General features: G+C 41.1%; 1 protein-coding gene across 1 annotated transcript; it reads right to left on the bottom strand.

Annotated features, from left to right (window-relative positions):
* Nucleotides 1-468: 468 nt before the first annotated feature.
* LOC124306061 (HEAT repeat-containing protein 1 homolog) lies at nucleotides 469-8,482 on the bottom strand. Its single transcript, XM_046766193.1, has 8 exons — nucleotides 8,354-8,482; nucleotides 7,970-8,112; nucleotides 7,055-7,349; nucleotides 2,608-6,940; nucleotides 2,186-2,506; nucleotides 1,678-2,120; nucleotides 1,076-1,523; nucleotides 469-757 (listed from the first exon to the last, which is right to left on the bottom strand). Exons 2-8 carry the CDS (start codon nucleotides 8,109-8,111, stop codon nucleotides 587-589), a joined length of 6,153 nt encoding a protein of 2,050 aa, XP_046622149.1. The 5' UTR covers nucleotide 8,112; nucleotides 8,354-8,482; the 3' UTR covers nucleotides 469-586.
* Between the last annotated feature and the right edge of the window lie 5,533 nt (nucleotides 8,483-14,015).

Raw genomic sequence — 14,015 nt, 5'->3', positions numbered from 1 at the left:
AATAAGAAGAATTATATATTATACATATAGTATATGTACATTGTACATGCATGTCATATTATATTTTACAACTATGTATTATATAATATAGTAATGATATATATATATATATATAAACAATGCATATATAATAGGTAAATATTAATATATTTCGTCCAAATAATAATAATAATTTTTATTATAGCTATATCGATAGAACATATTATCTGTAAGTTCAAGTAATATTATACCTATATAACATATATACGTATAGTATATACAAAATAGTAATAAACCGAAGTTTTTGTACGGTTTCGAATTTTTTTTATTGTCCGTGTTTCGGAATGATACGTGTAACATCTACGCTCACTCGAACGCATCCTAAAACGTCCCAAATGGATTTTTATCATTATCATCCAATGAGAAATCAGTGTATTTATTGTAATTATTAATGAGTCGGGTGAGAATAATAACGCAATTGACGATACGTATAACCGATAACAGTTTTATTACGTTTGAAATGTATAACGCATCATTTTATTTGTAAATTGAGGTGGACAAGGTATTTGACGAAAAGTTGGTAAAAGTAAAACTAAATTAAAAAACCCTAGAAATATTTTTGTAAAGGTTCGTTTAGGACCTCTTCTAAAGTCCGGACAGCGTCCTGTGCGAGTTTCTCTGTCTCCTCATCTTCGTCTTCTAAAAGCTCGGCCAAGAACGGTACAGTTTCTGGTAAAAGAGGCATGAAATCGTCCCCCAATTTTCTGGCAATCTCCACCTGTGTAAATTGACCGTTTTAGTACAGACTAGAGTCCTTTATTTGCAGGAAGCGTAACAAGCAAACGTCGATAAAACTGTATAAGACAGCAACGAAAAGCATAAGTTACGCAAAACCCACCAATCACGAGGGAAAACAAATGAAACACTAGAACAAAATTAGTATGCGCACTACTAATGTGTCGAATTTATTATCGACGTGTCATTTGGCGATCGGTATTTGAAGCTATTTAGAACGACAGTATGGATTGTCCCGACCATATTTTCACCTTTGACAAACGCTCGAAAGCTGGGAAATTTAGTGTTTCAAAATACTCACTATAGAGTTAAGGGCGCTGCTCCTGACGTAAGATTTAACGTGTCTGGTTTTCAACAGGATCTGATAGACGAGTTGTTTGTGGAGCGAGTCGTCCTGAATAGCGCCAGCAAAGCTAGCGATGCACGGAATTATGAGATCCCCAGCTCTCTTTTCGTACGCATCTTTACCCCCGATATCGTTTTCCAGCTGATCAATGATCGGTTGTGCAAGAGTCTGGAATCTCTCCTCGGTAACAAAGTTTCTGGGATCATACAGGAATATCCTGTACAGAGTGAGAAGTATCACTTCGACCAATTCTACCTGGTTTACTTCCAGTGGCATCCTCAGGCCATCATCCTCGGTAATACACGGATTTTGACTCGCCAATAGTGAGGCTGCATGTTTCAGAAAGTGACCCGCGAACAGGATGAACAAAGACTTCAAGGACTCTGCTATATTCGCCGTCAACCTTTGGATCAAATTTTATACAAATTGAACACACGAAATGCAGAAATCGCGTAAGTAAAAATTGCAATCATAAGTACTCTCAGGTTTTTTCATTACTTCCATGACCACTGAACATTCAGAGTAAACGTAAACATGGTTGAACAGAATCCCAGTACCTGTAAAACGTGATGTTGCGCATTTTCTGATTGGGATTCCTTGCAGCCCAATCGTAGAGGCGATAGAACAACGGTCTGAAGGAGGCTTCGCTGAGCTTGAGAACCAAGGTAACAAGCGCTTTGCTAGCACTCTCCTCGACAAGGGCTACATCAGTCAGAGTAGGAGCATCAAGCAGTCGATTTTTGGATATCAGATCCTCGCGGAACTGTAAGACATGGAGGAAAAATCCAGCCAAGTCATGTATGGCGGCGTTAAGGTCATTGGACTGAGCGTTCGAGAAGGAATCAGCGAGCACGTTCATTAGTGGATCAACACAGCGGTAGAGTTCCTGTTTTATCAACTTCTCGTAGGTTTTGGTTACCGTTGGTAGTAAGATTCGAAGCGGTACGGAAGTCGAAAGCTTTAGCATCGTGGTTTTTAGCCGCTGGACGATCTGCGCTATCTGAAAGGAAATTTGCGTTCGACACAAGCTGACAAGAATAAATCCCACGGCTTAATGTATCTCACCTTGATATGGTCGCTGTCGCTGTATCGAGACCTAAGCTTTACCAGCTCGAAGAGGAGCTTGTCCAAATGCGGCGATAAGAAGCTGGAATGCGATTCGACGATCTTTTGAACCGCAGAAACCACGCTGAGGACGACAATTTCCGGACAATCACTTTTCTGGCATTTTTCTTTGAGAATTAGTAGTATCGCCGGAATGAACGTGTTCAACGAATGAATGGCGTGGGTTCGCATTGTTCCGCACAATTCCGCCAGGCACAATACTGCACTAGCCAACACCGGACCATCTCGCGACTGGACCAGATTAGTCGTCAGCTCGAGTACCTAGATGGGTGAGAAAAAAAAACCAAAAGTTGAGAAACTCCGTTGGGATGAGTGTTCGTCTCGTGGTGAGTCCACTTTTGAGGACAGTCAATAAAACTTACTGGTTTGAATACGGCAGGATGGTCTGTTGCTAGGATTTTTGCAAGTAATTTCAGGCTGATGAGGGCGAATTGTTGAATAACTTCGTTCTCGAGATGCGCAGATTTTTGTTTACCAATGCTGGCGAGTCGCATCAATGGCTCCATCAGGGTGAAAAGAACATCGCGATCATCTGGGCCGAAATTTTTCTGCAGAAGTCTGGTGTTCAAAAGTTCTAGAGCTTTCTTTCTAATAAGTATAGAATTATGGTGCATCAGCCGCTCAACACTCTCGACAAATGTATGATTCGACAGAAGGCTGTTCACGTTATCCAGTACGTCGTAAGCGCGGTGAAGCATCACCTTCCAGTAGGTTCCTTTGGATTGAGTCTGGTTAGCATTGTAGCTCTTGGCCATGAGCTCGACAAGTTTAACAATTTCAACGATCAACTCATAGTAATCATTTTTCAGGCTCATTGTCTCCTCGGCGTCGAGTTCAGCAACTTTGTTAACAAACCAGGAGGACGACAACAGAGAGCTGACGAACAGAAGGACCGTGTGTTTGAAGTGCCTCAGCTGTTTTCCAGTGTTCTGATTCACGTCGAAAATATGATTCTGACCGTCAAACTTGGCCGTTCTCAAACCTTTCTCATCCTCGACCTCGGTGGGCAGTGACTGTGTGAATTGCATTATTTTTATGCAGACGTTGATGAGCTGTCGTTGCGTGAACTCCTGCGATATGTTAAGAGCGAACTCCAGCGTTGGAGAAGATAGTTCGCGAGTTTTTTCCTCGCCTTTTTTCGGTATCGAGAGTACATGACTTTCGAATGACAGGAGGAAGAACAAGTGCAGATGTTTTTCCAGTAGCTGAAGCAATTTCACGAATAGCGGACCGCGTCTATGCTCCGGAATGTCAGGTAAGGAGGTGATGAATACGCGGAGAATATCGCAGGCGTACATCTCGTCTTCGGCGGCATTTATTATCGGCACAATGGTTTCGATGGTCTTGGATATAATTTGGATAGAGTAGGCGTCGTCTTGTCTGAGAACGGACGAGCCCATAAACGTGAAAATGGGCATGATGTTGTTCAGCGCCACCTTGAGATCGGCCACCTTAAACAATTCAACCAGAACCAGAAGCGCGTGATGATGAGTCTGTGGGTTCTGCGACGTCCTTATGCACTCCGCGATCAGGTCGACTTGCGCGTGGCCTTCCGTTATAGCCAGAGAGTTGACACTCAGATGGAGAATCGAGGACAGTATAAGCTGGTTGGTATACTCCAACGCACTCTGCTCCTCGAACTTCAGCGATACACGGAGGAGATCAAAGAGGATTGGGACCAAGAGTTCAGCCCGGTCTACGTTATCTGCTCTTTGAACGAACTCTAACAGCGTTATTCCCCGCTTCCATGCCCTTGTGCTGATTACTCGAGGGTCCAGCGACGCCGCTACTTTGCTCTTTTTTCCCGCGGGGACAGCCAACTTCGCGTTCGCCATCAGCGTCAGCTCGTCCACTATAAGCTGAGCATCGAGCCTGATCTGTCGGACTGCCCGATTACCAGCAGCGACCACTGAGCTTAGTTCGCAGTCCGTGACCGCGTCGATTATACTGGCGAGAATTTTTGCCTGTTGGATTTTCGACAGCTTGCCAGCCTGTTTGAAGAACGTTTCGTCTATCTGCTTCATTAGGATTACACTCGGCGGTTGGTAATCGCTATTGAAACGTATCCTCGACTTGTAGTCTTTTATACTCTTGTCGAACAGCTGCAACACGAGTTTGTCGCTTAAAGCTCCTGCCGTTGAGGCGTCGAATCTCTGCAAGATGTTCTTCAATGCGCTTCCGGCGAATTTTGGAGCACAGGGCAAGCCTTGTATTTGATCGAGGAGCGAGATTCCTAGCGGCGCTAGAGTCTGTAGCACCGTGACCCCGTTCACATGGGACAAAATGTCCAAGATCTGAGCCACCGTATGGATAGGAGTACTTATTGAGGTTGCGGTCGCCAGAAGCTGAGCAAGTCCATCCTGTAGCCCTAATCGTCGATTGGGAGTTATCTGATGCTGAACGTCTGGATCGGGTGACAGTAAAGTGTACAGAATAAGCGATAGCTGTTCGTGGTCCATCTTGATCTCCGCTTTCCGCTCCATCAGCTCACCGAGCAAGGCTGAGAAACCGTCGGTGGACAGGTTAAAGCTATGCGAAAGCCTCTGTAGTATCTTCACGGCACTTGCTCTGCAGTCGGTGTTCTTGTTGGCTAAAGCTATAAGTAGATTTGGGATGAAAGTGCAATCCTGAAACGCCCATTGAAGCGACTGCTTTGATTCCAGGAGCGAGTAAGTTATTTGAAGACAGTGAAGAGACGTCTGTGGTAAAACCGGCTGGGCGAACAGCTGCGAAAGGAAGCAGATTGTATCCTCGGCGTTAGTGAAGTGCCTCTTAAGGAATATCTTGAGACACCAAAGGTAGTGCTCGGACCTGTCCGGCTTGTTAACACCCTCGAAAAATATCTGAATAAAGTTGAGGACCAGCTGACTGCGCTCTGGCGCTCTCTCGAAGTCCAGGGTTGGGTTGGCACTGAGGTCAAGACGTCGATGGACCATTTCGAGGACGTAGGTTCCAACCTGCAGTGGAAGCACTTCTTTCGAGGCTAGCTCCAAGGCATCGACGATTTTATCGCCGTTCAGCTGATTGCAGTTGGGCAGCAGTCGAACCTTTGGATAGCTCTTGAGCACCTTAGAGGCTATGTCGATTATGTCGCGAGCCACCTCGTGCGAGAGCAGACCGACTGGGACTCGGCACACGGAGCCGAGGAGTATCATGCTGAAGAACATACTGACGGCGTTTCCGTGCGTCTCCTGCTGCTTGAGCGTCAAAAGTATACTGGCGGTTGAGGGCAAAAGAGTGGTGTCCAATATCCGGTGAAACGCCGCGGATGAAATGGCCTCCGGACCGCATGGCTCGTAGCCGGCGTCGCTCTTCACCATCTGCATGTAGGTGTTGTTGTTGGCATAGTCGGAGTTCAGCACCTCCATGGATATCTTGACCTCGTCCTTGTTTCGCGGGAACAAATATGGTAGCACGGTGATGAAGACTCGGGTATCGTAGTGGCTGCATAGACTGAGCAGAATCCTGAGCGCTGGAATCCCGAAGACAGTTGGAGAGTACGGATTGCTTTTAAGAACAAGGCGAAGCAACTCGTCCACCAAGACGTCCACTGTGAAGAGGGACTTCAGTTTATCGGCTGAGAACATCGTCAATAGCGTAAGAATCACATCCTCATTATCGTCCCTGAACCTTGCCAGCAACGCGTTGGTCACCATGTCGCAATAGTTTTTCGAGACCTGAACTCGGTTCTCGGCGACCAATTTTAGCCCGGCTATTCTCTGGTTCGGATCAATGTGGTGAAGGCGGTCCAACACTTGCATGGTACCTTGGGCACTGCGGATGTCCGCATGCCAAGGCAGAAGGAGACCCAGGACCTTTTGGGACTCGGCGTCACTCTCCCCCTTCTGTACGAGGCTTTTCAAGTAGGCATCGAATTTTTCAGGGTACTGTTTTTCGATGGTGTGGAAAAAATTTACAAGGAATTTCGTCGACTCCTCAGAAATGTTGTCTATCGGAACGTGAAGACGCAGCGTTTTTTCCAGTATTGCGTCAACTTCGTCGTCGCTGAATCTTATCGCTTTCAACAGGTCTTCGCCCATTTTGTGCACCTTCTGATACGCGTCGAGTCTATCTTTCTGCACACAGCGTATGCAGCTACCAAGCAGCTTGACAACGAAATTCTCGATCTTACCGCCGGACGATTTTACCTTGGCAAGCATTTCCGGGAACCAAGTGAGCTCCGAGAGTTTGTTTATTACTTTTGCGGAGACCGATACCGGTTGGGAATTGAACATGAAGACGAGCAACAGGATCGGCTCGTATTGGAGCGGCGGTTTCGTCAGCATGGCGTGAGCGATGTGGTTCAACGTTTCCTTCTTCAGCTTTGCTTTACTGCAGATTTTACCCACCAGCATATAGCTGCTCGACGCGAAGTCAACAACTTTACTGGTCAGGCCTTTTTCCAATGCGAACAATAAGTGCGTCATTTGATTTTCGTTCAGTGGTTTCGACCTGTCCAAAACACCGATCAATGTCATTGTGTAAAATGCGTAGAGCGTGCCCAGCGAAGACGCTTGAGCTCCACAGACTTCGGTCGCCTCGCATATGTGTTCGCAGATATTTCTGAGTAATCCACTGTCAGTCGAAACTCGATTAATCAGAGTCGTTGTGGCCAATGGGACGCCGGGTTTTTGGAGCGGTTCTAACCAGTGCCAATTGTCGCTGGCTTGTGAAACGTTCACCAGCTGGAGAGCTCTGGAATATAAAATGAAAGGAGATTTTAATTCTCGGTCGAATTTCTTAAATCTAATTGTTTTTTTTTTTCAGCTGCTCAGATATTCAAAAGCGCTGTTAAAGACTTTTTCCTACCTGACGAACATCCGTGTCTCGTGGTAAGGAAGTATGAGAAGCAAAAATTGGTCCCTGTTGAATTCGTGGATATGAAATCTGCGGATCAGCCATTCAAGTGTTTTGTGCGCTGGATTGAGGAGGAAGTAGGGTGATAGGAGAATTAGAAATCGCTTGATTCTTCCGTCTAAGACCTTGTTAATTGCTTTGTCGTGCACTGATCTCTCAAGACCCACTGTGCTGTGCGAGAACAAGTCACGCTTAAACTCAGCGAACATTTCGCTTAGCTTTATCAATTCCTCGAGACCATTCTGACCTGGAATTAAAAATAGACAAAAATTATAGTCTTTGTATCTAATTTCCAATATAATTTTTATTTATCACTCTGGTCTGTACCATTTTCCATCGCCAATATTATGCATACCACGGGTCAATTATGAAGCGGAAATTCTATTCCTTATTAACTGATTCAGAGAATTCGTTCTTATAATCTTAATAATGTAATGGAATCGTTGGAATGTCTTGAGTAGGAATATGCAAATACAAATGTGATATCTATAGTCAGTAAATAGTTATTTAAAAAAGACAACAGAAAGGCGCGAATGATTCCCTTTGCAGAAGCGTAACTTTCAAAGTCATGTCAGGTCATTAATGACCCAAGTGTAGACCAGAGGGATAATTGTCTTGCTTTTATATTTCAGTTACTAATATGCGTGTCTTTCGTGATTCTGAAACTTTGAGATGATGCACAAGTGTACATAAATCACAAATTGTTTCTCGAAGAATTGTTCTTGGCGCACAGAAATATCACTTGCTCTAAATTGCTTATTAGTTTTAGCGTAGATGTTTTATTTTCTAGTGGAAAGCACTGGAGAGCTCAAAATTTATATTGGATTAATGATGAAAAATAATTTGTGAATGGCATTCAGTGCTCACCGATCTCAAAGACAGTTTCTCTGTCCAAATTGGCAGCCTCTTTAGGATCGAACAAAAGACTGGGCTGCTTCTTTTTCTGGATAAGGAGCGAAGTCTGCGGAGCACGCAGTCTGCTTAATTGACTTTGTAGCGAAGTTGCCATTCTGAAAGTTTGAACGGTATTCATTAATTGCAACCAGATTTGTGAGGCGGCATTATTTAATCACATATTTCACTTCTTCGAATGTAAACGATAACCTCAAAATGCCATGGACATGCAAGAACGTAACCTAAAAAGGTAATGATTTGGGCATAACTAGTGAGTGAATAAAGAACTATTAGATTATTTTAAAATACTCTATAATAGGCCATACAATAATACTGTCGATTTTTCTAGTTTATTACCTGACTTCAATTCATGCAGGCCTTGTACGCAAATGTAAATAGTTTACTATGCTTGCCTACAAGCTGCCTCGCTTTTTCAGCGCTAACCTAACATAAGCACGTTAGCGACGGTAGCCGTTGATTATGGAGGGTACCTCTACCCCCACTACCCACCACCTTTAACTGCGAAATGATCACGTGCACTGATCACGTGAGTAGTGGAAGTCTAGCAAATTGCATATAATCAAGCTGAGCATTGATGCGAATTGATGGTTGCATACAACAAGACAGCTCAATCCAACTACAGAATTGATAACTGATAAGTTGCATACTGTAAAACGTTGCGAATCGGTGTTAGGATTTACGACTTGGCGGAAGGCATACCGACGTATAAGTAAATGTCATCAAGTTGAACAGCATGGCTATGAATGTATGGATTAATCGAGGGGCTGCTCACTTAGGAAATCATTGAACCATTTTACAAAAAATCAGATAGGCAATCGCTAGGAATCGCTGGAAATCTCATTGATTCAGGCCTTACGAAAATCGGGAAATCACAAGAAATCGATTCCTTTCGGAAATCGATGAACCACGGAATAAGCGAGTAAGCAGCCCCTCGGGATTAATTCTTATTTTTTCCTCTCTACTTATTTATTATAGCTACGAAAATTGATTCATTTTGCCAATGAAGAACGGTTGATTAGTGAAATTATGATTACGGATAGGAAAAGGTGATAAAACGGCAGGTCTCGCTGCACAGCTGCTAGAAAGTTCGGGTGAATTTCAAAAGTTTAAATAGATGAAATCATCGCAACCCTCGTATTTCAATATTTCGTAATAATGATATACAAATATGTTTTACTTCTCTCGAAGAGATTGATATTATACAGATAATTTCGGAAATATAATTTTGCTACTTCCAATTAGGTTTATTTATCAGTGATATAAATTTGATACATCGTCAACAAAACGAGGAGTATTCCTGTAGAAGATATGAGGTAATGGGGTGGATACACTAAAAAATTTCCGCGAATTGCATTCTCTTGTCTGAATAAATGATATAATCTACAGATAAGCAGTTTTGAACAATGCCTGCAGCCGATTAGAATTAGAGGTGACTTGTAGTGTCATGGAAAAACCAGTTTCTTTGTTAATGCCGGTATATCATTTGCATGCATAATCGAATAAGTTGTCTATTACGCATACGTGCCCGTATTCGTCGCTTAGGATATGTATATAACCACCAAATTATCAAGCCAAATATTTTAAACGAAGTTATTCAGGCGATAAGTCTATGATAAGTCAGTGACAGTCTCATTGACAACAGTTTCTTTGAGTCACGTTTACTTATTTTCCGAACATATAAAGTGTCCTGCTCCTTGTCCGTTCTAAAAACTTTGGTGACAGCCAAAACTTGGAAGAGTCCAACGATTGTTTTTCGATTCAATCCGCTCGAGCCTTTCGAGAAATATCAGACTTTAAAATTTGCGCCGTTAAAATACCAGCGTGTTTTGCGGGACTAGCTGTGCGAGGCACGTTGCCCACACTTAAGCCTCGATATTTCGCGAACCTCTCGCCTGATTTTAGCGATCTATGGTTCGCTGGATTCGCCTTGACATTCGTTAGATCACCAAGCCGCTCTCAAAACCCTGCGGTCTTCTGGGCCATTATATCATCGAGGATACCACGTCTGTTGGATTAAAACTGAAAATACCAACGCAAAATCATAGTCCAAACCAAGCCTGTTTGTTATCTGTGAATATAGCCTTCAAGTATTCGAGTATTAAATGGCTATTAGTATATTTATGTTCTAACAATTGACTCTAAGCGGGCGGTTCTAGCTCTTCGAGAATGCGCAACATTGGAAGTTTTAACGCAGTTAATTTCTGATGCGCAACTCGGAAGCTGTTTTTATAGCTCGTAAACTCGCTTGCCGTACGATCTCTACAGAGTTTCTCGGCTGATTTCAGCTCACCCACGTGGGACGAATGCATTCGTACGCATTCTCGCGCGCATTAATGATCACACTTGGGGTTTCCCAAATTAAACTTCCAACAACAATAACCAACCGTCATATTGCAGAGCTGTATACTAATAATCTGCGTTGCTCATTCATTTATGATAATCACTGCATTAAAATAAAAGCATTAATCACAGAACGCGTCATAAGTTACCATATATAAGTGACGAAATTTATGCAATTGTTTCGATTCTCCACTGTAGTTGATCCCGCTGCAGCAGTGAAAAATTTCCCTGCAAGGCAAAGGTGAAACTCATCGAGCACACTCATCAGTGGTTGTGCGTAAACGTAGGCCTTGTTTCACTTCCACAAGCACACCGATAAGTTCTACCATAGAGTAGCAGCCGAGGCATGCAGTGCGTCATCACACCGCAACTCATTTTACGTACATTCCCCAGGGTTCTTTAATCTGGTCCGCATGTGATTTACGGTACGTATACAAATGTATATAACAAACATACAAGGTGTCCACTCTAAATCAGTTCAATTTCGTTGAGATCATCGTGATCGCAAGTGCAACAAAATTAGTCAGTTTGGTTCAATTAGATCAGTGCGATTAATCGGTTGATCGATATTTTAGATAATTCGATACGTCAAAAAGTTGTCTTATTAATAATACTGTTCATCGTCATTAGTAGAAAATTGATTAACTAAAATTTTCTTTGAATTGATGAATCAGAAAACTCCAGTCTTCGAAGTATGGTTATATAACTAAATACTACCATTGTAGATGCAAAAAATGATGCAATTTCATGCTTTTTCTCAGAACTCTTCAACTTTTTTTTCGCACGTAGCGTAGTTTTCAAAATGTTTCCTCAATACTTACGTATATTCTGGGTTTTTCCTCCCAGCCAAGAAACGCTTAAACTGTTAGCGAATCACATAACTTGATGCGGGCCATTTGCTACAAAATGTGTCGTGAGCCATTTCGGTTGGTGAATCGATGGTAGCAAAAGCAGTAATAAACAGTTTAATGGTCCCGTGAAAAATTGGTTTACCTCCCAGATATATCTTTATTAAGATGTTTTAGAAAAAAATTATTCTCGATTTTCTACCAGAATACATTTTTTTTTCATCGCTTATATCAATCGTAACATCAATTTGCATCAGAAAGAAAATCGAAACTTGTATAATATTAAGTCTCCCGTTGATGTTTGAGAAGTGTATCCGACGACTTCGTTATTAAATCGATTTCATAAAATAGTTATAATTTATGAACGTTTAATTTAGGTGAATAAAATTCTCGGTTGACATATTTTTGTTATATGGATCGTGACCTTTGGGTTGAATATAAATGTTAGGAAATAAATAATAATTGAAGTGTTACAAGGTGTTTCTCCATAAATTGAAAAAAATATGAAAAGAAAGTAAAAATTTAAATGAGTGGGATCTTCCACATAACGTAGAACGCTCATCTTCTGGCAGAATCAATCTTCTGACCTAAACAAATTTTTTAGGGGCTGCCACAGTGGAAAATCGCTAATTATTTTTTTCTAAAACACCTTGATCTTTATACATGTTGGGTTCCCTGTGTTGCGTGCCTGCATTTGAAACTGCAATAATTTGATGCTGTAGAATATAAATCGAAACGTCGAGACTCGAATAAGTGTTGATGTGAGCGAGTGGGAAAAATACGCGTACCTACGAGTGATGCAAACAATTACTGGGGAATACCCGCAATAAAGATAGTTTCAAGGTGAACACCCATTATTGCTGTTCTTTTAACGGAAGTTGGATTCCAAGTAGCAACATCGCGTCGATAAAGAAGTTCAACCGTATGATTTTTTTACCATATGTCACCAGTACCAAGTTACAGTAAACTTTGCGCAAGCTCTTATTTTGTCACGCCGAGTTTATTCATACCGAAAAATTAAAAAAAAAAATCTTTAAGATTAATTATTACGAGTGTATTTTCTGCCACAAGATGGCGTCTTGATTGTTCAGTATGATATATATGAGATATTGACGTAGGTTTCGACGAAAACAAATGGATAAACGACAATTCGTAATAACGACAAAATTTTTATTTTTTTTTTTGATATTACCGTCAAACTGCTTAGCTGATACATAAAATCACAGGAAAATAACATATTTCAGGAAATAAAATTGCTTTAAAATCCAGGACAACGATATGAAAAATATCAACTGTATAGACTGCTTTGTTTGGTGTTTTTTCTTACGTTTTTGTTCTTCGAAAAATTCATATCTCTGCAAGGCCTTGCTATAAAAATCTGAAACAATTATACAAACCTAGATAAAGCAGTGTTCTAACATAAAAAATTTCTCAGCCGATCTGTATCAAAATCATCTATAGGTACGCGATGTATCTGTACGTGAGGCGTTTCCAGCAGAAACTTCACATCGCCGGGTCGTTGCTTTCGAAATTGAGGCCACGGGCGGCGGGGCTTGACCCGAATTCATTTTACCCGTACATACGCATTGCACACCCAACATCGGAGTGTTCGCGTGCATGTACAGTCACATACAACCGATTACAAATAAATTTTGTGAGCCGGTGTTAAAAAACTCCGGGAATCCCGATGAGCACTGTGACGTTAAAGAAATCCGGTAATTTCTCCTCGGGCGTATGATTTCTCCTTCGTAGATATTAACTTACAACGCAATCATTCCGTGAAAACAATTTCATGTATCACAATCAGTAGTTCTTGCTGCAGCTGCTGCAGCCTCGTCATTTTGAAATTTCCTGGTATTACGTAGTCGTCATTGACTTTAAACTTGATGATAAACATCCGGGAGGTCGGAATGTTTTTCTCCTTGCTCTTCTGCTCATCTGCGCTGTACTATTTAATACTTAAAATTGTTTGTTTCTTTTTATATTATTTACTCTTACTCTTCCTCTTCTATGGGAAAACCTTATTGCACTTCGCTGTAATCTTTAGTTGTTAGCAACTGGATGTGATATATTGTGGATATAGGAGGAATTGAAAACGGAAAATATGTCTACATGTATAAAAAAAATTTATACGAATGATGTGATGATTCTTTGTAACAAGTTGCGTCACGATGTTGATTCCTGCGCAAAAAATTGTCTGTAAGTGATTCTTGCTTTTTATGAAATAAATTATCATCATGACAAAACAACAGATTAAAGGATAAAAATTCGTAACGAAAGTACCATTCGTATATGATTTTCAAAATTTATTATTCTCCGCAGATTCTTGATTATCCTTTATATTTACCGATACGATTCATTTTACGGTCGGATTGAAAATCAGAGGTAAAAAAAATCAACATCAGTCGAAAAGTTGTTTTTTACAATAATTCAATTTTTTTATTGTCATCTTTGTAAAATTCGATTTTGTAAATTCGATATATATGAGAAATAATATAATAAATTACAAAAGCACGAATGATCAGATATACTAGATCATAAATCATACAGTTCACTATATAGTTGACATTTCTTACATATTTTACCGAATTTACAAGATAAATAATGCAATAAATTACATGCTGAATTCTTTACAAACATTTTATGATTTAAGATGTGAACATTTTCTGTAGGATAATACCTATATACACTGTGTATGTAAACTCATATATTATACAAATGTGAAAGCTGCTACGTTCCACAAGTAATATGCATATCCGGATATATTAATAAGTACGTGTAAATTAACGTTCACGATACGTTAATCACTG

This window comes from Neodiprion virginianus, chromosome 5 (assembly GCF_021901495.1).
Source record: "Neodiprion virginianus isolate iyNeoVirg1 chromosome 5, iyNeoVirg1.1, whole genome shotgun sequence".
NCBI classification, from domain to species: Eukaryota; Metazoa; Arthropoda; class Insecta; order Hymenoptera; family Diprionidae; genus Neodiprion; species Neodiprion virginianus.
This window is presented reverse-complemented; position numbering and strand designations above follow the sequence as displayed.